Raw genomic sequence first — 25,901 nt, forward strand, 5'->3', positions numbered from 1 at the left:
CGTTTCGAAATGCGTTACGTTTAGAAACAAAATGCGAACTTATGAGATGCTCCCTAAGCTGCTTGGTTCACCATTTACTGGTGCGAGTATTTTCAGCTGCCATCGGTCACGGGACGAACTGTACTGTAAAGCGTGAAATTTTCGCGGCGTTTTTAGTTCGCGTTTTCAGAATCCGGACAGGTTTGCGAGGTTTTAATTTTGCGATTGCAGAATGGCATTCTTGCTAAACCCGTGGCATTCTTGCTAAACCTTTCATGGATCTCCTTTTCGCGCTGTCTAAATTTCGCGATTTCCACGCGGTCGCGAATTTCGCAGAAATTAGACCATGGCAATAATTTCACGGTTTACAGTAGATACCTGTGGTGTATGCATGATGTCACATGTCACATGTCACATGTCACATGTCACATGATGTCACATGTCACACACCGCGGACCGGCCAGCAGTGCTTAGTGTTTAGAAGTGCGCATGCTAGCTGTACGTAGACCACGGCCGGCATGCCGGTACTGCGCCGCAGCCATAGCGTGTGGGCACGTTATGCAGGCATCAGATATTGGGTATGTCCTGTTTTAGCGATACACTACACATTCAACACCTGGTAAACCAAACAAAGTGAAGTTAGCCGGATTCGCGGCTGCATCAACTGATGTGTTTAGGAACACATCAAGCAAAGACATTCGCATCGGCGGGCCATCACTTCGCCCATATATCCTCAGTGTCGAATGCAGACCTCACAAGTGAGTCAGGGGAGAGGGGATAAGTCTCTCAACAAGCGGGCGTGTAAAGGCCCTGTAACCCCATAAACCGCATCCTTGTTAGTTACCCTCACACCGAGCAAGTGAGTACCCAGTTCACCGTGGGTGTCGGCACAGTTCATTGCATGTAAAGTTGTACTCGCCCGCATCACCGCGATTGAGAGAGCACAAAACACACTCCCTGTTACCAGCGCAGGGTTTAAACTCGGAACCTCATGATTCGCTGGCAAGACTACAAACCAATCGGCTATACACGTTGGTAAACCAAAGCCCAACAAAATCCAGTTGTGCTGTCTAGAAGCGTGATCGTTTGGCCAAATCCGGAGTAGGTGTACTTGCAGTGCAATCTACCTACACCGGCAGCCCACACACCACGAGTGGCTGGAGTGGAAATGGACTTTGACGTTTTTTTACAGCTTTCACAGAATCTTTGTATGAATTGTGTGCCATAGGCGTACTACACCTCTACTTTGTTTGATGGGCGAGTGTTGCTCGCACCACACCGCCACTAAGACGAGATTCGCCAATCGATGACACCCTTGGGCTCTAAACATACTGCTTGGCTAAAGGCATCACACCGAAACCTAGTAGACATGTACACACATTGAGCTAGCTTAGCGTAACCCAGCTGCATTTGCCATATCCGCCGGGGACTTGAACCACATTGCAGAGACAGGGAACAGGATGCCCACGCTTACATCATCGATATTCTGCAGCCAGTCGCGCACATTGTCAAACGTCTTGCTGTTTGTCATGTCATATAGTAATAACACACCCTAGGTAGCAAAACACAAACAAAACGAAACAGAACACAAAAAAAACAGTGCATTTTAATGACATGTAAGATTCGACATCTATCCATGAAAACCAGTTGCTGTTCTAATTTAGCTGTGCTGTGGGGTGGGGGGAAGACAGATGGTACGGCACTGTGCTGTGTGTGTGTGTGTGGGGGGGGGGGGGGGGGGGGGGGTAGGTTGCAGTCAAAGCGGAGGGAAGTAGTGCCGAGGTTGGGATCATGATTGATCATTAGGATATTATCAGGCATTGGGTGGCAGTGTGTGATCAGCAGTGAGTCATACAATATTTAGGGTTCACATTGGCTCCACGATGACGGCTGAAATGGCCAGCCAAACGACAAAGAAGGTGAGGCCAAAGAAAACGATTTATTTTTCTTGCGCACGCCTATAATGATTAATGAGAGTGTGACGTAAGTGTCAGGTCACTACAGTCTCCCCCCCCCCCCCCCCCCCCCCGCCGCCAGTGCTGAGGTCGGGAGGAGCAAAGCACGATAGACAAGAAAAATAGAGAAATAGATACTAGTAGGGTTGCAACTGTAGCTCAGCTTAAGACCTCTCTCACCATTGCGCCTCGGTAGTATGCGCTAGTCAGCGTCCTGAACCTCTCCTGCCCAGCCGTATCCCTGTGACCACAGTAACACGTACACACACACACACATACACACACGCATGCACACACCCACACATACGCACACATACACACACGCACGCATGCACGTGTAACCTTGGCCTGAGGTTACAATTATGTTATGTCCCCTTGCGGACTAACATTCCATTCACTCATGCATTCTTACTGACACACACAAACACTAGCAATTCGGAAGCCATTCCTCTTGGTCAGGTAAAGTAACAACAACAACCATATGCGAGCATGCGCAGTCAGTAGCAAACGGTGTAGTAGATATATAATGACTAACTTGCATACACAACAACTGCCCCCTTTCAAGAATGTTCCAGGGAATATTCTACCACAATTAAATACCTCAAAAATCGTTGAAGAAACACATAAAATAAGTTCATCAATCCACCGTACGTGAATTCTTAAACTTTGACACAGCACTACAATAACATAATCTGACGCAGGAATCCGTCAGTCAATATTAGCAATACCAAGGATCTTGCACACTATTGTACATGGTAATAATTACTAGTTCGCTAAACAGTCCAGCAATGACATCAGGGAACGGCTCAAAGCTGTTCAATCAGTCTATCCGGACGAACACTACGCCGAGACGAACGTCTAACAGTGGTTTCACAGGGAGTATTCTCGACCTGTGGTAAACCAACTTCAGGAGCAGACTGCTCACAAGGAGGATCCGCCTCAACTTGTACAGTAGCAGACTGTGGCGAGACGCTAGCCGGAAAATCACTGGACAGTGACGACTCTCCTACGTCTGACAGCACTGGTGACGGTGACGTCTGATCGATTGTATCCAACAGTGGTTCTGGCAGCGATGCACTCAAGCTTGCCGGAACTGACCGTAGACGCAACTGATCTCGGTGACGCTTCCACAACACATCACCCACTTGTACTTCATAGTTGTAGTCACTGAGGACACGCACAATTCGTCCCGGGACCCAACGATTACCTTTGCCGAAATTCAGCGCAAACACAGAGTCACTCTCTGTGAACGCTGGCTTGACGCGATTGCCGTCCTCATAAGCCTTTGCTTGTTGACGTACCTGCGAGGGACGCAGAGCACTGAGCCGCGTGCGTGGCTGGCGTCCAAACATCATCTCCGCAGGTGTTCTGCCGGCATGGTTGGGTGTCGTGCGGTACGTTAGCAGAAACCTGTCGAGCCGAGCTTGCAGTGGTTCGCTCGTTGCACCCATTTCCTTCAACTTCTGCTTAAACACACCCACATAGCGCTCAGCAAGTCCATTCGTAGCCGGATGGCCTGGAGCCGTCAGGGTGTGCACAATGTCGTTGGCACGGAGGAAAGCCTTGAATTCCTCGCTCGCGAATTGGGTTCCATTATCTGAAACAAGATGCTCCGGCAGACCAAACACAGAGAACACGTGCCGCAGAGCCGCAATAGTGGTTGCAGATGTGGCATTAGACATTGCAATTACATCCAGATACTTTGTGTATGCATCCACCACAACCAGGAACATCTTGCCCATGAATGGTCCTGCAAAGTCGATATGCACCCGTTTCCAAGGACCGTTTGGCCATGACCAGGTTCCCGACTTGGCAGGTGGACATTTCGCACTTTCTTGGCATTGAGCACATGCCTTGATTAACATTTCAATCTCTTGATCCACATTTGGCCACCATAAGTACCGTCGTGCCATTTGCTTGGTTTTGACCATGCCAAAGTGCTCCGTGTGCAAATCACGTAGCAATACCATTCTTAGTGATTTGGGTATGACAACTCGTTGTCCCCACAATAGGATACCATCTTCCGCAGACAGCTCATCCCTCTTATTGTGGTAAGACCGAAACGATTGGGGTACTGAGCTAGGCCAACCATTCACCACATAGTAGAGCACCTTAGATAGCTCAGGGTCACGAGCTGTTTCCGATTTCACTACGTCTGCTTTGATTATCGTATCTTCCTCCACTAGCAAGACGCGAACCGTAACCATTTCCTCTGCAGACGGACTGATATTCTCACATGGTTGCCTAGACAGGAAATCCGCGTAGACATTTTCCTTGCCTGGCAAATACTTGATCTCATAATCATAGCCGGCTAGCATTAGTGCCCATTTCTTGATGCGAGCTGATGCAAGTGTAGGAACTGGTTCGTTGTTTCCCAGTAACTTCAATAGTGGTTGATGGTCGGTTTGAAGCGTGAAGTGGCGCCCTAGCAAGTATTTCTGGAACTTCGTAACACCGAAAACCACAGCTACGGCTTCCCGTTCGATTTGTGCATAACGCGATTCAGCCGGTGTCAATTTCCTTGACACGTAAGCAACCGGCAAAACATCACCATTCTTTTGCCTTTGCAATAGTACGGCACCTAGACCCATTGGAGAAGCGTCCACCTGGAGTGTGACTGGCTTCTTGACATCGTAGTGTGCTAATAGCGTATGCTCACACATTGCATCTTTCAAGGCCTGGAATGCATCTTCCTCTGCCTTGCTCCATTGCCATTTCATTTCTTTCCTGAGCAGGTTGTACAGTGGTGCAGCAATCTCTGCGAACCGAGGTACAAATTTCCGTTGAAAATTGGCCGCACCCAGAAAAGAGTACAATTCATTCACGTTGTTAGGCGGCTTTGCGACTTTCAAGGCGTTCACTCGATCAGGCGAGGGTGCGATTCCCTGCGCGGTTACCTGATGACCGAGGTACGTTAGCTTATCCGCCATGTAGCTGAACTTCTTAGGATTGAGCTTGAATCCTTTCTCATTTAGGCAAGATAGCACTTGATCCACATTTTTCTCATGGATCTCCTCATCACGACCAGTACACAACACATCGTCGATGTAGCCCCCGCATCCTGGCAAATCGCTAAGGGTTTCTTCCATTACCCGTTGGAAAATAGATACGGCGCTGTGAAAACCAAAAGGGAGTCGTTTGTACTGATACAACCCCTGCATGGTATTGATCGTGGTGTACTTCCGACATTCAGGTGCTATCTCTAGCTGGTGGTAGGCTTGCGACAAATCCAGCTTCGTGAATTTAGACCCCGGGCCCAATTTGTGCAATAGCTCCTCAAGAGTGGGTAGCGGGTATTGCTCGCATTTAGAATGCAGATTGATAGTGCCACTGTAGTCACCACAGATTCTCAACCCACCTCCTGATTTCTCTACCGTGACAGTGGGGGAGGCCCATTCTGAATGCGTGACTTTCTCGATTATACCATCTGCTTCCAATTTATTCAGAGCCTCAACATAGCTCTCCCGAATTGACAGTGGTACCGGCCTGGCCTTTCGGTAAACAGGGCTCTCATCAGACACATGCAATTTCACCTGCACGCCTTTCACCTTTCCCACTTCTGAGGTGTCGAACAACCCTGGGTATTTCTCAATGAATTTAGCGCCAGACTTTTCGACCTGGTGCACTTCGAAAATTGATTTCCAGGGGAGTTTGAACAAAGCCATTGCATCTCTGCCCAGAATAGATGGACGGTTTCCATTTGTAACCCTCACCAATAGTGTGTGCAATTGTGTGCCCATTCGGAACTCCATTTCCGCTTCCCCGAGACAATTAATCACATCTCCAGAGTAGGACACAAGGTTGATACTGGATTCCATCAGGTTACTCAGCACACCATTGCATTGCAAGAAATCTGCGCTGCTGAGAATCGTGACAGCACTTCCTGTATCAATCTCCATTTGGATAGTGGTACCCATTACATCTAATGATACAGTGTACGGTAGTCGCCCCATTGCATTTACACTATACATGGTGACATCGGGTTTACTAGCACATGGAACGAACTCACCAATTTCTTCCGCGATGTGATGGACGGTTTGTCCAGACTTCTTCTTGCGGCAAGCTCTCTCGATGTGACCCACCGTACCACACGCGTGACACTTCACACTCTTGAAGCGGCACTCTTCCGGTTTGTGACCAGCCTTGTCACACCGAAAACATTTCTTGTCGTGCGACTTGAAAGTTGGAGTTGGCTTGCTCGTCGACTGGCGCGAACGAACGGCGTGGACGGACTGCGCCGTCAATTGTTCCGACTCTCTCGATGCAGTTTCATAGGCTGATGCCATCGTCACCATGTCCGCCAAACTTGAGGTCTCCTTTGCTTTCGACAATATCTCCTTCGTAACACTCATCGACTTCAACCCACTGACAAACTGGTCTCGGAGTGCCCTGTCCAAATACGCCTGAAACTTACAGTCCATGGCTGCTTGCTTTAGTCTAGCTGCATACTGTGTTGCTGACTCTCCATCCTTTTGACAAATCCTCTGGAATCTATGAGTCGCCGCCAACACACTGACATTAGGCTTGAAGTGCTCTGAAAGCAATTCTCCGAGTTCCTCAAACGTTTTCTGCGCTGGTTTGTCCGGCAGGCAAAGACTCTTCAGAATCGAGTAGTTCTCAGCAGAGAGTTGACTGATCAGGACAGCTGCCTTTTGCGTGTCTGCCGCTCTCTCCTGGTCCGCGGTTGCCCCAGCTGCGACTTGTCCAATACTGTTGGCGATAAAATAAAACGTGAGTCTCTCTACATACTCACGAAAATCACCTTTTTCAAATATTTCAAGCTTCGATCGCGACATCTTCGTCTTTTATCTTCGTCGCCAAATTGTTATGTCCCCTTGCGGACTAACATTCCATTCACTCATGCATTCTTACTGACACACACAAACACTAGCAATTCGGAAGCCATTCCTCTTGGTCAGGTAAAGTAACAACAACAACCATATGCGAGCATGCGCAGTCAGTAGCAAACGGTGTAGTAGATATATAATGACTAACTTGCATACACAACAACTTACATTCACAGGAGCATAAACTCCCCAGCCCCCAGCCAGGCACCAGTTCCAACCATGACAAGACGTTGAGATCAAAACTGCAACTCTCAAGTCCAAAACATTCTCTCGAAGCAAAAGGAAAACCAGCATCATAACAGAGCGAGCCAACGAAAGGATACGCATGCGTGTGTGTCTGTGAGTGTGTACGAATGACGTATGCATACATGTCATGAAGTAGAGTCACATTCATAGCTACAATCAAGAGTGGAAATATTACTACGCCAAACGGAACATGTGCAACATGTTACACCTCCCCCTTCGTTACAGAGGGAACGATAGTGACCGAAAGTTACAAAGCTTAGAGCATATCCGTGATAGCTTTCTACATGAGGAAATTAAATACTGGAAAGTGAAAATTAATAGTGTGGCGCAAGTATGGTACAAGTGTAGTTAATCGGTGTGAGGTATAATGGAAAGTTTAGAAACTACTAATGCTATGTAAGTGGACTGTGAAACAGCAAGTGAAATGCTTGACATTATTCATACTAACCTAACAACAGGTAGGACTGTGTGAAATATGTGTATTTCTGAACTAAGAATGTACAATTTCTCAATAATCACACTGTACAGTCATAGACACTCACTGAGCAAACCTTGCTGGTGGCTGAATGTTTGCACGGTTCCGCAGATCATAGTGGTGCACAACAGGCACAGGTGCATGATTCAGTGCTGCGGCTGGTGGCGGCACCGGCGCAGCAGCAACTACTGGTGCAGGTGGCACCGGCACTGGAGCCGGGATTGGTACTGGTTGCACATTATACTCAACATCAGGCGTGTAGTCGGCAATAGAAGTCGGAGGCGAGTTCGGTACGAGCTCATTGGCACTTGCAGGCAGATCAGAGCCAGTCCAAGCCTTCAGACGGTCAACGTGAACAGTCTGGGTCGTGCCGGATTTGTCAGCTATCCGAAGTACTACATCGTCAACACGTTCTAGCACAGTGTATGGGCCTTTCCAAGGTCGATGGAACTTGGAAGTCGTACCTGGTTTGACGGCAGGAGAATGCAACCGAACCATATCACCAACGTTGAGTTTCGGTTGTTTAGCGTGCTTGTCATCGTGGGCCTTCTGCCGTCGTTGGGCTGTTGCTCCAGCATCACGGGCATGCGTGAACGCTCGTTGTAGATTGCGCCGTAAGTTGATAACATACGTGTTCACATGGGAGCGCTCAGAGTCTGGTGACTGAAACATCACATCAACAGGCAGGTGTATTTCATGACCTAACATGAGCATCGCTGGCGTCTCCTTGGTCGAGGAGTGCACACTAGACTGGTAGGCTAGCAGACAACGTTGCAGATGACGGTCCCAATTGGTGTGGTGGTCGTCGACGTGAGCAGCCAGCATTTGCTCCAGTGTGCGATTCATCCTCTCGACTAAGCCGTCACTCTGGGGCCGGTATGCTGTTGTACGTGACTTTCTGATATCCAACAACTGACAGATCTGCTGGAATAACCTCGACTCAAATTGCGCACCACGGTCAGAGTGCAGCTGGTATGGAATACCATAACGACAGAAGAAGCCGTCAACAAGGACATGTGCTATTGTTTCAGCAGTAATATTCGGTACAGGAAACGCTTCTGGCCACTTAGTGAAATAGTCACAAATGACGACTAAATACTTGTTACCGCTAGGCGTAGTAGGCAGTGGGCCCATAATATCAATAGCAACTTTCTCTAGCGGGAATGATGGGCGGTCTTGGACAAGCGGGGCTTTGGCCTTTGGTAGCGGTGCTTTGCGGCTCTCACAAATATCACATGCTTGGCAAAAATCACTAACTGCAGACGACATGAAGGGCCAATAACACCGCTTGCGAAGCTTGTCTTGTGTTCGCTCAATACCTAAGTGGCTTCCAGAGACATCAGCATGCACAGACTGAAGCATGCGGGATTGCAGAGACTGTGGTACAACAAATTGTAGGTACGGTGTGTCGCTATTCTCGGGGTGGTAAACCCGGTACAACACTCCATCAACCAGTCTAAGACGCTTCCACTGGCTCCATAATCGTATCAATGCAATAGACGCACCGTGCATGGCAGAATCACTACGCAGGGGCCTGTCAAGTAATGCCTCCTGCCAGCCAATCATCGTACTCACATCTGCATCTTCTAATTGAGCTCTGCGCAACTCTTCAACAGTGAAAGACTCACACCAATTGGGTGGCGACACTTCAGCATTGACTGTTACAGGATTACTATCAGGACTAGCGCTAGACAGGTGATTGACAACAATAGTCTGCTCACTTACTCTCTGCTCGGGCGTTGGCGTCGGTGAGGTTGCGGTAGCCGGGCTGTGGCAGCGGAGTCTTGACAAGGCGTCTGCATTGACATGCTGCTTCCCGGGCCGATGTGTGACGACGTAGTCGAAGACGGCCAAACGCTCAATCCACCGGGCTAGAAGACCGTCCACTTCCCGGAACGAATGTAGCCAGATGAGCGCTTTGTGATCAGTTCGCAATGTGAACTGATTTCCAAGTAGGTAATGGCGGAAATGTGCAGTAAATGTGACAACAGCAAGCAGCTCCTTGCGTGTACTGCCCATGTTACGTTGGGATCTCGTTAATGCTTTGCTGGCATAGGCAATCACTACTTCCTCACCGTGACTATTGACTTGCGAGAGAACAGCTCCCATGGCGAGATCTGACGCATCAGTGTCCAGGATGAAGCGCTTTGCAGGATCAGGATATGTCAGAACAGGTGACTTGACTAGTCGGGACTTCAGTTCAGCAAATGCCTGTTCACACTCATCTGTCCAGTTGAAAGTGGCATTCTTCTGGGACAAACGGTTCAGGGGCTCTACAATTTCTGAGAAATGTGGCACAAAGCGGCGATAGTACGATGCGAAACCAACAAAGCTACGCACCTCTTTCAGTGATGTTGGGGATGACCAGTCTTGAACAGCCGTGAACTTGCTTGCGTCCGGTGCCACACCTTGCTCTGAGAATAAGAATCCCAGGTACGTGACTGAGGACTGAAGCAGTGAGCACTTCTTGGGCTTGATCTTGAGGCCAGCTTGACGAAGACGACTGAATATTGTTTGCAGACGACTCATGTGTTCCTCAATCGTTGATGAGAACACGATAATGTCGTCCAAGTAGACCAGACAGATATTGGGTACTAGGTCACCAAGGACCCGGTTCATGAGGCGTTGAAAAGTTGCCGGTGCGTTACACAGGCCGAACGGCATACGGTTCCACTCGAATAATCCGAACGGTGTCACAAACGCAACATGTTACACACGCACGCACCCACACATACGCACACATACGCACGCCATGTACCATGTATACGCCCTGGTTGTGCATCCACAGATTTCTTCTTATAGCAGCGATAGCGGATATGATTCCGAATGAAACAGATCAAGACAAGCGCTAGATGCCTGTCTAATCCACACAACTGGCGAAGCCATGTGAATCGACCCCCAATGCACACCTGGTCTACACCACACAGAGCACATCGGAAAAGGACGGCCAAGACAGTTACCTATGCACACCCTACACTTGCTGGGGTATCCAGTATAGACTGCATGCTGCTTCGATAGAAGCAGACACTAGATGCAGTGACTGGTACCCCGAAGAGAAATTGGGGTTAGTTTACCAACCAGCCTCGGCCACTGAGTACCACACACATGCACACATTCACTATACTAAACTATACCACAATACTACACTATACACTATACCACAATACTACATGTACACTATACCACACTATACTACACTATACTAAACTATACCATACTGTATAAGCAGAAATATTCGTCTGGAATTTAATTTCGTCTTTTTCGTCCTAAGAACCTTTGGACTGAATTAAGCACCGGACTAATGTCGATTTGTCCAGCTTTTCTATACACTTTTATGATCCATGGACGAAATTTTCAACCGGACGAACTCCCTTTCTTAGGACTTGGACGAAATGTTTGACCGACGAAATTCTCTGCCTCTACAGTACTACGTATACGTCAGGATAAGAAGTGCCAGGGCTACAACTTACACTTTCCTTCGGGTCCCCCATGGGAGGATGTCTCATTGGAGTTCTACGGTACAGGCTACATATTCATAAGGTTGAGGGAGTTTATAAAAACGGGAAAGTCTGAAGAAAAAAATTGACTGTCACCACCAGGACTCGAACCAGGGACTCTTGCTTGAGGCCAGCGCTGCTCTTCCACTACGCTATGGTATCTACTGTATCTCTGTTGCTTGGGAGTTTTATAGGATTGCACAGCTTGCTTGCCCTACCATATTTGGAGTCGTATCTTCAGGCCGTCCAAGTTCATGACCTTGACCTTGGAATCAATACCTGCAGTCACACACGCACGCACGCACAATGGGCCGGAGAATACATGAAGAGGTTCGGCATGCATCGTAAATAATGCCACTAACATTCATGACCACTGCTGGACTGTCAGTTCAGAAAGAAACAACAGATGCATGGGGCCACTTTTGCTCAGATCTTATTCTATCATTAATTTTATGAAGCCGAACAATGGCCAGGCATTTTTAATGTAAAAGCATTGATTTTGGCGACAGGAAGCCGCAACAGATGCAGGCCATAGGCCGCGATTCACGACCTGCAAAATAGCATTAAACCAATTTGAATCCGTTTATGGGTGGCAAATAGACCGCGGAGCCGCTTCTGCGCGCTATATAATTATGGTGCAGTGTAGCCGTGAGTCATTAGTGCAAGTGCAGCGCTGTGCAGCGACTTCGACAAAGCATCTCAACTGATGATCACGGTACTGGGGGCATAAACTCTATGGGTTATCATAGTAACAACCTTTAGGCCCCCAAGGGCAGAGAGGTCGCTACAAACTTACTCGGCGGCTGAGCTATCTGAGCTGCTGCGGTAATCAGTCAATCAAAAAGATCAAGCATAGTGAAGATTATGAGATTGAGCATAGCGAGGATTATGACATTGAGCATAGCGAGGATTAGGACATTGAGCATAGTGAAGGTTATGACATTGAGCATAGCGAGGATTAGGATATTGAGCATAGTGAAGGTTATGAGATTGAGTGAGGGACTGAGGGGGCTATGAGATTGAGCATAGCCAGGGCTATGAGATGGCGAGAGTTATGTCTACTATGAGATTGAGCATAGCGAGGGGGTTCTGTCGGACAGTCGCATGGTAGGCATGAACCGCACCGGCCAGCATTCACCGTCACAGTCGGTCACGTCACAGATATGCGAACATGGGCGGTGCACACCTTTAACTATGTGAACTAGTACGGTTGCGGACCCGGATACGCTACACGGTACTACGTACCTACTTCGGGCACAAAGCGCTACAGTACTGTCGGGCGCCGAAGAAGGGGGGGGGGGCAGGGTTCTAGCCTAGCCCGTTCTTGTTTTTAGCCAACACAGCAGTTTCATCCTTATTCGATGGTACAGTCTTACATGTACATTTATGCAGAGTTACACGTCTGAGTGTACATTATACTAAGTGTATATCACGGTTTTCATTCTTATGCAAAAAATCCAGCCTACGCCCTTCCCAAAAATTGGTTAAATTCTAGCCCGGCCGTTCTTCAGCGATCCGTTCTTCAGCGATCCGTTCTTCAGCGGTCCGTTCTTCAGCGGTCCGTTCTTCAGCGGTCCGTTCTTCAGCGGTCCGTTCTTCAGCGGTCCGTTCTTCTGCACCCGGCAGTACTGTATGGACCCTGGCTACGCCACATGTTACTCCGTAACGTCTGTTTCCACAGTTTCTGTAATGATACAAGCTCTTGGCCACATGCATCGTGCCTGATGATCCCTGTACTGTAGCCGTATTGAGCATGTGAAGATCTCGAGGGTGGCGGCCATGTTCACCATGGCGACTGTGCTCACTACTACAAGCATTGTACAATCGTGGCCAAAGAAATTTGACCCACGAGCTGAAAGCAGCGCCAAGGCGCATGTAGCCCCCACCCCCCCCCCCCCCCCCGCCCTCGGATCGGTTTTCGGTACGTGCGTGATGTAATTGAAATGGAAACGGGGCGCTACCTTCGACTCGCGGGTCGGATTTCTTCGGCCACGACTGCACTGTAGCAACCAATGAACTGGAATCGTACTCGGCTTTCGTGCTCAAATGTGACGTGGATCGTGTACCCGAGGACGAGGACGATTCGGGCCACTTCTGGCGGTTATGTGGTTCGTATTGTACTGTAGTTGGCCCTACTAAACATTTCAGTCCAACTACTACTTCGTTTTTTCCTGAACGGTACGCTACACGCTATAGCGTGCTGCAAGTCTCCACGTGACCAGTCCAGAAGTACGGACAAGGAGGATCTACAACGGATATCCCGTTTCCACACGCACATGGCGCATGTCAGCAGCCAAATCAATAGATTTGCTACTAATTATCAATGATAAACGACCGTGATTCATTAAAAAAATACTCGGCGATCATCGAACAGGAAATCCTCTCTGTGAGCACTTACCAATGGTGGAGATGTAGGATGCAGCAAACTGCTGTTCGACATGGCGCAGGATCATGCATGTCTTGCCCACACCACTGTCCCCGACCACCAGCAGCTTGAAGGAATAGTCGTAACTTCGATCGTGCGCCATCCATCTACCGCACTACCCCGTAGTAGTACCCGGCCCCTCACTTCAGGAAGTGGTGTCAGCGAGCGATTCAAAGCGGTGCCGGTTGACTTGAAATACTCAAATCTAGATATTTGCAGGAACCGGAGCCAGTGCCGGGAGGTGGCTGCAGAGGCTGATGATCCGTGTTCGCGGAAAGATCTACAGACTACACACGCTCTGTTTGTAGAGGAATCACATTGAGACAGGACAGTTTTAAGTTAGTTTAGTTGTTGACTCCAGTTTGTTTATTGTTTGGCTGTGGACTTGGCTGTGGATGTAACAGTACAACAGCAATACTTGTTGCTCTTTGGCATGATATTTCTCACACGTCAAGCGAGAGTCCATAAGTAACACGTTAGTATTAGTAGTAGTACATAACTGGACCCTTTACCCTTGCGTCAAGTGACCATGGACCATGGTGACAGTTCTGACTGGCTATGGCAACTTTTTGGCATGCCACACTCACTCGTATCGTCACATGATGCAAATGATCGATCGCCCGCGCCATCGATCATCGATAACTACCCTACAGTACATGTAGGCGCTAGGCCTAGCCTACAACATGACATTGTAGTACAATCATAATAGTGCTAACTAGTACTAGTACTAACCAGGGTCATTTGACTGGAAATTAGCATCCCTGGCCTTGGTCCTGGTTTTGTTGTGCTCAGCAGTCAGGTGATTCAGATAAGAGCCTGAGCACAGACATGTCGCGATATATAGGCCACGCTTGCTAGTGGCGTCTCTATCTGCCGTAGCAGACGTACCGTACTCCATGCCAATGCCTGAACTCCCCTCACCCCACACACACATCCCTCATGGACTCCTGTGCAGTTGAGGGAGCAGGAGGACGACTTGTCAGTACACGCACGTTGCAAAGTAGAGGGACCTCAATCACCACACATGATCACGCGCGCGACCGTGTATACAATATCTCAGTGATCGCAGAACAAATATCCGCATGCACGATCAAACTTTGGCAGCCCAACCACACTGAAATCTGGATCCTGCCAGTTTGGAGAAGCAAGTCGCAGCTTCCAATCAGAGTTCAACAGCAAACTCTAAAAAAAAAAACAGTGCCTGTACTTAACAAGCAAGCCGACCAGCGGCTTCACAATAAAATAAAGCCGGAAACTAACTTAGGAAGAGAAGAAGAATCGCCACAGTTATTATTGCAATGCCTAGCAACGGACCATAGCACCGTGACCCAAGGCACAGACAGCAGCAAGTGCAGGCAAACGACCAGCTATTTAAAACAGTTTGAAAGCAGGACCGAGCTGTAGAAAACACTTCAGCTCAGAAGATAGTCACCACAAGGCTCCTGGGACTTCCTTCTTGCAGCAATCACGGTGAAATACCACACGTTGGCTAAAAGCTAAAAAAAAACTACACACATCATCCGAGTTCAAAAAACATATCCAGGAAGCCATAAAAATAAAGATCACGTGCGGTGGAAAATCCTCAACTCTACTACACGCATACCAAAGCTAAGTCAGTGGTGTCCTAATTTACAAGGCTAAAAGACAGCCCTAAGCCGTTCGAAAGTCTACAATAATAAACAATGTTTAAAACGATTTCAAGAATAGCCGCAGGAATAGAGGTACATGCATGTAGTCATTCGGTTGAGACGACTCATCGTCCACCTGTGATGATGTCATAATACCTAACAGTAGCGCATCGTTATCGCTGAGCCATTGCGTTCACTAATCTGTTGTTTTCGTTCTGCCCGACAGTTGAGAATTAATCCAGTACAACTATCGCAATTCATGCACGGTGCACTCCACGCTGGTGGTTACCGTACGCCGAATCATCCAATATCATCCACTATGTCATTATCGCGATACCGCAGGCTAGCTCACAATCAGTGCATTGCTGGCAGTATCGACTTCTGTCATTGAGAGTTGGGCAATCCTGGAACGTTGAAGAGGATGGCAGCCAGGAAGCAGCAGCACTGCACGCCTGCAGGCTACTCTCAGAAGTGCCAGTGCTGCGGACGACGCGCTATACTATAGAACCGGGAAATTTCGGTTGAGATTTATCTTCGGAAAACTTCCGGTGCAGGTACTTTTTCTACCTAAAATGAAAAGCTATGCCACACAGAGTGCAGAATGCATTTTTGGATCTGAAATTTTCGCGCGCTACCGAACCGTTGATTTAGGGAAATAGGGAAAATTCCCCGGTTTCACAGTATCTACTCCCGCATGCCTCATGGTTGCGGGTGAAGTTTATGACGGCGGGCGCACAGCTTGTCGGCGAGGGACACGGCCGTGGCGTAGCTCTCCAACACGGGCTTCCACGACGGAGAGATGCCGCCGGCGCCGCAGTAGGCGCCGACGATGCCGCCGGCCATGCACGCTATCGTGTCGGTGTCGCCGCCCAGAGAGATGGCGTGGACGATTGTCTCCGTCATGGCGCTGAACTCTCCAGCGCTGGGCTTGCCCTCCTTACCGGCAGCGCCCTCGGGGACAGGTTTCTGGTCTGCTGGCTGCTCAGCGCTAGGCTGTGCCGGCTCATTTAGCATGCGTAGGGTGCGCAGCGCGGAGAATATGGCGGCAAACACGGCCTCGCTGGCAGCGATGCCGTTGCCCAGCTCCACCATGACCTCTTGTTGATTCGTGTGCGGGTTGGCCAATAGCACGGACAGCGTATCAAGCTTCTTCAGGTACTTGTCGACAGTTGCTCTGTAGTCAGAATGTCTGCACAAGAAAAAGAAGAAAAGACAAGGACGACGGTAATAAGAAGAGAATGACGTTTGCACATGTGTGTGAATACCCTAAAACTCAGTAAAAACTAAAAAAAATCCTCAAATCTGGGAACGTCCGTCTGCCGGGCATCTTTCTGACCCCCTCTAGAGTCAACAAAAAAGGCTATTCAACGAAAACGGCCCCAAAAAAGCTATTATTGACTCCCCGGAACCTCTCTATTAAGTATTATCTCAACCAAATTTTCGTCCCGCAGGCATCATCAGGATCAAATTTGGTTGAGATAATTATAGAATTTCCCCGAATATAATTCGCACCTTTTTACACAAAATATCAAGGGTAAAAAAGGGGGTGCGACTTACAATTGAGCATGACTTACTACCGAAGTCAATATAATACGGCTCAAACCTAAAAAATGGGGGTGCGACTTACAGTGCTGCCAAATAATTTCCGCCCAAAATTGGACACCCGTCACCGTCAAGGCTGGGCGCGAATTTTTCTCTTCGGCAATTTTTTCCAGAATTCAAAATATCGCCCAAAATACCATGAAAAATCGCTCCGTTGCCATGGTAACCGATATGGCACCCCCGGAGTTGTCATGAATTTTGTAATGAATGCATGAGTCACATTGAGTGTGGTCACACACTGTACAGTGTCATGTACCCAGGCATGTTACTCAACTCTCAAGTAGTTTGCACTTCCACAGCCGGCCAAGCGCTAGCCTTTTTTCATGTACCGGTACATGTACAGTGATTTGTGCCTTCAGTTGCGCTGAAAAGTGAAAATACAGGACTTCTGCATAGGAAAGTATTGATCCCTGATAATTTTGGCTGCTTTTCGGACGTTTCCTTTTCGGACTGGTTTTCGGAAGAGCCTTCAAAAATCGGACACTGTCCGAAAAATCGGACGGTTTGGCAGCACTGGACTTATAATCGAGTGCGACTTTTAATCAGGGAAATACGGTATAAAATTTGCGGCAAAGAGACCACTTGCTTTCATGCAATAAGTATGTCCATGTACTTGTACTGTATGTACTGAGTTAATGGCAGTGCCCTGGTTCAACCTGCCCGGATAAGGGAAGTTCCACTATACACGGCGCAGTGCTCTCTGAAACCTGGTGTTTGAAAGCAGGTGTTCTCGCTGCACTGGCCAGAGCGTACGTGTAAACTGACATTCTACTTGTAGCAGTGTTGCCCTAGCATGGATTCTGCAGTCACTGGGCGCAAGTATTGGACATAGACAGTCACACGCTCAAGCCTCTCCTGGTCCACCGTGCCTGGTCCTGTTCAGGTTGAAAGTGTTTCATGGCTCGCGTGAAACTCAGTTGGACTGAGTTTTCTGCACATCAGTAGGCACATCATCACCCTTCAAGGGTAAAGGCGCAGATGCAGCTTCTAAAGCGGTGGGAGGTGAGTCGATCAGACAAACCACAAAGAGATCATCAAAAACCGAATATCGCAAACGCTGCTAAAACCCCTGCCGCTTCCAAGCAGGACTTGAACCTGGTAACCTCCGTTTCTCAGTCATGTTCTTAGGCCATGCTGCACTACGCCAGTCAATTCTGACCGTAGCGGCAGGAGACCTCAAGTTTCAATGAGTTTAAAATAGTGAGGGCGATGCTCATCTCCTCTCCTTCATCGCCATTACCTCCCCAACCAAGGTCTGGTACCCAATCACAGACGGGTCTCCTGGAGGTGGAAATAATTTTCGCTCGAGCTGGGAATGTGCATGTACCCCACAATCTCATGTTTGGAAGGCCAATGCTCTAACCACTTTGCCAACTACAGTAAAACCTGTAACTAAAGACCACCGTGACTAGCGACCGGCCTGGTACTACAGACCACTTTGCCACGCACAGACGGTCTCACATTCACGCATGGCTGTGCGGTGCAAACCTCTAACTAAGGGCCACCTGCCACTAAAGACCGCTTTCTCTGGCCCCAAGGGGTGGTCGTTAGTCACAGGTTTTACTGCACTACCATGCCACTATCATGATTAAAACTAAATAAATAATTTCACGGTTCACTTGAGACTGAGGGTGCGTTCTTAAATTCTCTAGCTTCTAGGAGAAGAAGAAAAGAGAAGTCGAAGAAACTGGGATTCTTCAAGAACGGGTCTCGAAGAATTCGGAGATATTTTGCAGATATCAAGCAAAATGAAGCGCCAAAGGGGCCGCGATCTTGAGTGCCACGAATATAGTATGCGCTGTGCGTATGCTAAAAGGGAAATGCGTACACTCATGATCAACACGTGGCTTTTAACCTAGTTCGCATGCGCTGATCCCAAACCGCGGGAATCTCCAAGTTTCAACCACCTCTGAAGCTTGGAGAGCTTGGAGAGCTTTGGAGAGCCTCCTAAAATTCGGAGAGGATATAAGAACAGCTCTCAAACTTTTCGGAGAGTCTCCAACTTTTCCGAGAGGATTTAAGAACGCACCCTGAGTTAGACTGAGTTTTCAGCACCCGTAGGAACGCCACCATCCTGCAAAGATCTCAGGTGCAGATGTAGCTCCTAAAGCGGTGGGAGGTGAGTAGATCAGACCCACCACCAAGTGGTCAAAGACCGAAAGTCCCATTCGCTGCATCCATGCTTCCCTCGTGCCAGACCACGAGTTCCCAATAACCGTAACATACCGTAATGTCGCGTATAAAAGCAGGTGCTTACGGCCGTATAAGCCGATATCAGTGCTAGGCTTCCATTCAAATCACGTATCTCTATGTGCGTCAACACTAAACCAGGCCTATGTGCTGACAGTGTATCTTTAAAAAAATCAGGCTTGTACTAGTATTCAAAACAGGCTTGTATTCAAAACAGGCTTGTATTCAAAACAGGCTTTTATACAAGACACTACAGTATTTAAAAATCCCTACCCTACTTACTGAGTCAGAAACGTTGCCAATGAGTCGGAGCCTCCGCACGTGATAGGGCTGGCAGTAGCCGTTGTTGACGCTGTCCTACTTCCCGCAGCTGCCCCCGCCGGCTGCCGGGGAAAGCGCTCCACCGCATCTCGGAGACGCTGCAAGCAGGCGGCGACGTCGAACGGCTTTCCGCGGTCGGCATGGAGACAGTGGTGCACGGCGGTGGCCTGCAACACGGCACCGCACACGCCGTCTGGATTCGCGTGTGTTAGCATGGCCTGCTCCATGGCAACCTGGCGACACGACAACAAACAAACAACAACACACGTTGCATACTGTAAAACGGGGAAATTTCGCTGGTGTAATAAGGACGTTCAGCAATGGGAAAATTCGCAACTTTTGGTGGTGGTGGTGATATTTCGCGAAAATCTATTTCGAAAAAGAAAACTTGTGAGGTTTAGCAATGCGAAATGACTTTTTCTCGAAGTTATTTGAATCTTATTGTGCCGTACCGTAAATGCAGCTCAGTCTCAAGCAGGGGGCTGTAAAATTACTACTCCCTGTAGTCAAATGCGTACCGAGAAAAGAGAAAGTTACTTTCGCAAATCACTGCAACTTCGCGTCCAAGTTTTCGAAGTTTCGAGCTTTTTTTCTGTATTCATTCCCAGACTCGAGAATTTTCTTTCGAACTTTTGCATTGCTAAAGATCCTTAACCCTTTCACTACCCATTATTTTCGCAATTGAGTCAATTCAGTCTACAAAAATACGACTTTTATACGCACCCATAGAAACTACAACACCAAGCGCCATTCGTGTGTGCCGCGCCGTGATGAAGAAGACTTTTTCAAGCTCAAACAAATATGCGCAGCGCGATCTGCCACGAGTGGCTCACTGATTTAAAAATCGTGGCTCATAGAAACCAGACGAAGTTCTTGTGAAAATACCTAAAACCCGAAGGATTTCCAGCCCCAAAACACATAGGTAAGCGAGAAGATATCAGAGTTATTCTCAGCGTGACGGCGACTCAAAATGTTTGAATGCGCATTTTTGATCGCGCACTAGCTTCGAGCTTCGCCGTGCGCCAATTATGCACCAAGGAGTGAAAGCGATAGTTGCAGTCGATAGTCAATGTCTTTCTGAAGACGTCGAGCCCTCATTTGTAATAATACGACAATATTTGAGCGTGTGACGAAATATTTAGTGATCGCCTATTGCATCGATATTTGAATGACTGGTACTGAGAGGGTTAATATGTTCGGTATTTCCCAAAATCAACGGTTCGGTAGCGCGAACATTTCGGTAATCCAGTTATCCGTACCGCAGTCATGTACGTATATTTTTGGTGCGTTATATTTTAGGTAAAAATGACCTGTACCGAATTTACCGAAATAAATCTCCAAAGAAATTTTCCGGTTTTTTACAGTAGATGAACTCGGATGGTGAGCCAATGCAATCATGGAAAAAAGGAGAAGGACAAATCGTAACGAGTTATGACTAACTGTCCACCAAAGTAACATTTGGTCATAACTTATACCATTTTATCCTTCTCCTTTGTTATACATTGTATAGAGCTTAGGCATGTCATGATGGAGAACTAGCGGAATCGCTTATGGACACTAAGTTTACAGGGCGAGTCAGTGGAACCGCTTATGGACACTAAGTTTACAGGGCGAGTCAGACTAGACACTACGGTACTTGCATGAAGGTCAGAGCAACTTGTAAGAAACTCACAAGATGCCTAGGGAATACCCTGATAGAGGAAGCATTCACCCGACGCCGCCCTAACGGAATTCACCCCGGCCTAAAAAAGACATCTCCTGAGCTCCTGAGCACATCACAAGCCCGGGGCCATTTTCTCAAGCAAATACTCTAATTTCAGAAAGTTTAGGTGCTCAATATTTCAATCCAGGTTTTGATCAGGTTTTCAAATCTCGTCCCTTGAACCTGTGTGGCGACCATGTACCAGAGTACATCTGTGGTGTGGTGACCATGTACCACCGGCAACTTCATAGTCGCCATTTTGATTATTTCGGACTATGCAGTGCCCTACGGTGGCCATTCGTTTGGTGTGATGACCACCAGACTGCACCGACTATACACAAGCTACCCGCCTAGTACCCATTTCCCCAAAGCAAACAACAACCCCCCTACACTCACCCTCTCCAGTTCCTGCTCGTCGTCACAGAACAGAGCCACGGGGGCAACGCGCATCGCCGCTCCGTTGCCATAGGAACCACTGCCGTCAAACTGGTCGTGCGCCGGCTTGTAACAGTCTCGACACGAGTCCTCAAAGAGCTTCATGAACACAACGATGACACTGCCACCGTAGCCACGGCCCGGCTCTCGCTTGTAGTCGTTTGCAAAGCTGAGAATGCAAACAGGGAAAGAAGGAACACAGCAAACAGAAAGGGTCGTTTGCAAAGCTGAGAATGACAACAGGGAAAGAAGGAACACAGGAAACAACAAACAGCAAGGGCCGCCCGCAAAGCCGAGAATAGCGCTAGGGAAAAGGAAGACGAGCAGCAACAAGGGTCGAGTGTCAGTGATTTGGTAGGGCTGGGGACGGGGCTTGACGCGGATTTCGGCTCATTCGGAAATAACCTCCACTTTTCTTGACACGATACGAGAGGTACCTGGTCCAAGTCCCGCCCGGGAGCGGTCCCTCTAGCCGCGCTGCCAACCACAGTCAACTGGGAACTTGTGGCCAGGCACAAGTGGTACATGGATGCGGCTAATTGGGTTTCTCGGCACTTGTGCCAGTGCCGGCAGTGGTTGTGAGACTTATCCACTCACCCCACCGTTAGGCGCTGAATCTGTCGCTAGCGGTTACCGGGTGTTAGCGCGGCCATCGTGAGTTCCTTTCGGGAACGGACACGATAATTTACTTTTTTTAACTTTTCGCTACAAAGCTTAATTAAACCAGATGAGATTTCGAGAATGTTCCAATTTCTTTGCATAGGCCCTCTCAGAATGAGTTCGGATCAAGAGTACATAACCCCCCAGAGTGTGCAACTCCCACATACCCTGTTGTCCCGACAGAATTTCAAGTTGACGTCATTATTTATGACGCAATGCTCCTTGCAGCAGTGATTTACAACATGTGTACGGGTGTCAACGCATCACACGTTTTTCTTTGCAATAATTTGTACAGGATCGATCGGCTTCGGTCAACCACAGGTTCCGGATTCGTCTGATAATCCGTGTACAGTGCGCATTGCATCATCAAAATGACGTCAACTTGAAATTCTGTCGGGACAGCACCCATAGTGGAGTTGCACACTCTGGGGGGTTATGTACTCTTGGTTCGGATAGATTCTTTTAAGTTTATCCTGGCACAGCGAAGGATAGCATACAGAAGCTGCAATTTCATCTTAACACATTGTAGGTATCACAGATTTTGGCCAGGGTAAACATGACCCAGATTCTAAAATCCAAAAAATTTGAAAAAATGGATTTCACCCTAAATTCAGCATTTTGATCAAGTAAGTCGTCTAAGTAGTCTGATAAAAATAATTTAAAAAAGGGGAAGTTAAGCCTAAAATTAAGGGTGAAACAATTATACCGAATACCTGTACTCGAGTACTCGCTCGTTTTTTCAAAAATAATTGTACTCGGAATAAATCAGAGTACTCGTTCCTACATGGTACAAGTATCTACCACAGAAATCTGCAGTTTCAGACCAGCCGTCAGCAGATATTGATGTGCAGACTGTGTGGTGAACATTTGTTCACGAGTAGAGAGAGCCCAAATGACCCACCAACCAATATACCCGACAAAAATGACTGCTACTCGGTTCAATCAGGGTTGTATCATGCGATTTTAAGGCCCTTGGTGTGCAATTATTAGGAGATGAAGAATGCTCGAATACTCGAATATTCGATCGGAGAAAATCAGAGTACTCGAACTCGGGATCTCAGTGCCAACTTTCACCCCTGCCTAAAATCAAATCTTCACCAGTTGTATTCTTCGGGGTGCCGAGTCGAATAGTCTTGGTCCGAGGAAGCTGAGACGCTCTGTTCCTCCTTTATTCCCAATCGAACTCGCGCACTTCCACCGAAACTGGGCGACTGCGCCGTACTACAGTCAACTTTGCATAACGACACTGGGCGGGGCATCAGAAAAGTGTCCTTATGCGCGAAGTGAATTTCAACATGTCCTTGGGCGTACTCCGGAATAAAATTTCAAACTCCACGCCGCAGTATACGCTCTCGTTCACCAAACCCACAACAAGTCGACTTCGATAGCATAATATTAGAGACAGAATACCTATAGTAGCTGCGCGCCCAAGAACGTTGTTTCCAAGGGGTTACCCTGGGATGTTCTATTTTTCAGCAATCTGGATACGTTCTTAGAAACAAACAGTACTGGATCATGTCTATCCCAAACTGAGCTGCCAGAAAACCAACACCGCCGTTCTTGGCTTCAGGCTGTGGCGTTCTTAGTATTTCAGCCTGGACGTTCTTAGGCGCCATGTTCTTCAGCTCGCGACTCTACTGTACCCTCGGCACCTCCTTAGTTCGCTTTGCCCAACTAAGTAAAACTGGCCAAGGGCTCTGGATTATTGCTACGGTGTGTGTGCAATGCGATTGCCTTGGGAGTATACGAGTCTTACATGCACCCATAACTGAGCTGTGCGTCCCCAATCTAACACTGGGCCGTGCATGAACGCAACTTTCCTTTCTACAATATACATTGTATACTATAGTCCATGGGGCCAGGTTCGCCCCTCCCCCCCCCCCCTTTTTACATGGTCTGTTGGCGCAGTATTACAGACACGCATGTATGGGTGCAGGGGCGTCGCACACGGTACGGTCACTACGGTATTGACCGTACCACTATTTGCCCCTAGTACACCGTGAATCAATAAAATGCACTGATTTGGGCTCTAAATTTCCTAAATTTTCGGCTCAGCCACCCGTCCCCCACGAGTAAATTGTACTTCATATGGCTGACCGTACCACATTAAAATACCTTCCGACGCCCCTGGTGTGCATACACACACTACAGACTAGTTGCAGATATTGTGTACTACCTTTTTGCTAAGTACCGCTCTCGGTAGCCATCGTTCTCCAGCAGAGAGCGTGCCAGCGTGAATGCCATGCTTGTATCGTCCGTGTATCTCCGTACAACTAGGGCCTTGGAGCGTCCAGCAGCACTCTTCGCCTCCGGGTTCGTCATCTCGCTGACCAACCTGGCGACCGCATCACGATCGACCACTTTGCCCCAATAGGCACCCTCGAATCGTGCGCCAAGGCAATCACCAGCCAGTCCGCCGAGCATGCATCCACGGAAACGATCTTGCAATTCGGAGCCCATCGTTCTGCTTCCAGACAATCTTTTAGCGAACTTCAACATCAAAAAGTTGATCAAAGAGGTGAGCAACCATTGCAAAAAGAGGAAGATAAAGAAATGCCTAATGCCGGGATTTGAAATGTTCAATTTTTCCATCTCTTTCTCTTTCTTGATTTCTCTCTCTTTCGAATTTCCCGCAAACTCTCTTTCTCCAAAAGAAACCAAAAAGTTTACGGCATATGTACGGGACTGTACCATGTGTACGGTACCCACATGCATATGCGCATGGCCGGTACCAGGGAGTCGTAAAAGCCCGGGAGAGGACACGGGATGCGCGCACGCGGACGATGTTTGCCTCGGCCAGAAAGTGAAGCACGCTAGGCCGGCGCGGCCGGATCTGCTCGATCCACGGCGCTGTGCTTGTCTTCAGGGCAGGGAGTCCTAAAATACCAATATTTTACAACTCGTTGTTGACACCATTATCCGAAACTGGTGGCGAAGGAAGGATAAACATGATTGTATGTCTGTCAGACTCAGTACAGGGGTGGGGAGTTGAGTGTGTGTGTGTGTGTGTGGGGGGGGGGGGGGGGGGAGGCGTGTGTATGTGCACATGTGCTTGTACTTTTGTGTGTGTTTGTACAGTGTTTGTGTGTGTGCTTGTGTGTGTGCGCGCGAACGTGTGTGTGCATTTTTGTGCACAATTCCGTTATGAAGTACAAATGATAGGTTTACCTTTTGTACACTCGCCAAGACTTCCGTTTCTTAAACGGCTCAAGTCACCGCGTACTCAGTATACGAGTAGAAAAGTGTTGAAATTATCAAGATTTATAAATAACGACCTGCAACCATGTACAATGTAGATAGATAGGGAACACACATTGATTGTTTTTAAAAGAATCCAGGCATTATCATGAATCATGGAACGAGTGCGTAATAATGCTCTATGTTGCGTTTTGACGATGCTGAAGGAAGGGAGCCGTCGCGATTTACTCACAACACACGCACAGAAGTCCACTCGACTGCAATTTCTGACACAAATTCATAAATCCACGAGTACGCCGAGGAAGCTCAGCGGATCTCCACAAGAACTTTCGCCCATCACCTGCAATGGAATATGGGCTGTATGCTACGACCAGCGGCTAACACGGGAAGTGGCGTCATTTTCCACAAATCTCGTTTCATTCACAACCATTTGACTGCAATTCAGTGCAATTTCTGCCACAAATTCAACTCCACGAGTACGAGGAAACTCAGCGGATCTCAACACGAACGTTGGCCCATCACCTGCAATGGAATATGGGCTGTATGATACGACCAGCGGCTAACACGGGAAGTGGCGTCATTTTCCACAAATCTCGTTTCATTCACAACCATTTGACTGCAATTCAGTGCAATTTCTGCCACAAATTCAACTCCACGAGTACGAGGAAACTCAGCGGATCTCAACACGAACGTTGGCCCATCACCTGCAATGGAATATGGGCTGTATGCTACGACCAGCGG

General features: G+C 48.1%; 2 protein-coding genes across 2 annotated transcripts in view; both read right to left on the reverse strand.

Annotated features, from left to right (window-relative positions):
• The window catches only part of LOC135828422 (ras-related protein Rab-8B-like), an 18,994-nt gene extending 5,170 nt beyond the window's left edge, over window positions 1-13,824 (reverse strand). Inside the window, exons 1-4 of the mRNA XM_065340869.1 lie at window positions 13,398-13,824; window positions 11,218-11,278; window positions 2,115-2,175; window positions 1,454-1,531 (exon numbers count right to left, since the gene is read on the reverse strand). Of these exons, the coding sequence (XP_065196941.1) occupies window positions 1,454-1,531; window positions 2,115-2,175; window positions 11,218-11,278; window positions 13,398-13,527 (330 nt within the window). The 5' untranslated portion in view covers window positions 13,528-13,824. The remainder of the gene's footprint in view (window positions 1-1,453; window positions 1,532-2,114; window positions 2,176-11,217; window positions 11,279-13,397) is intronic.
• Window positions 13,825-14,546: 722 nt separating this feature from the next.
• Window positions 14,547-24,518, reverse strand: LOC135827807 (ADP-ribosylhydrolase ARH3-like). Its single transcript, XM_065340235.1, has 4 exons — window positions 24,139-24,518; window positions 21,264-21,471; window positions 19,127-19,398; window positions 14,547-16,241 (listed from the first exon to the last, which is right to left on the reverse strand). Exons 1-4 carry the CDS (start codon window positions 24,459-24,461, stop codon window positions 15,752-15,754), a joined length of 1,293 nt encoding a protein of 430 aa, XP_065196307.1. The 5' UTR covers window positions 24,462-24,518; the 3' UTR covers window positions 14,547-15,751.
• Between the last annotated feature and the right edge of the window lie 1,383 nt (window positions 24,519-25,901).

This window comes from Sycon ciliatum, chromosome 12, assembly GCF_964019385.1.
Source record: "Sycon ciliatum chromosome 12, ocSycCili1.1, whole genome shotgun sequence".
Lineage (NCBI taxonomy): Eukaryota > Metazoa > Porifera > Calcarea > Leucosolenida > Sycettidae > Sycon > Sycon ciliatum.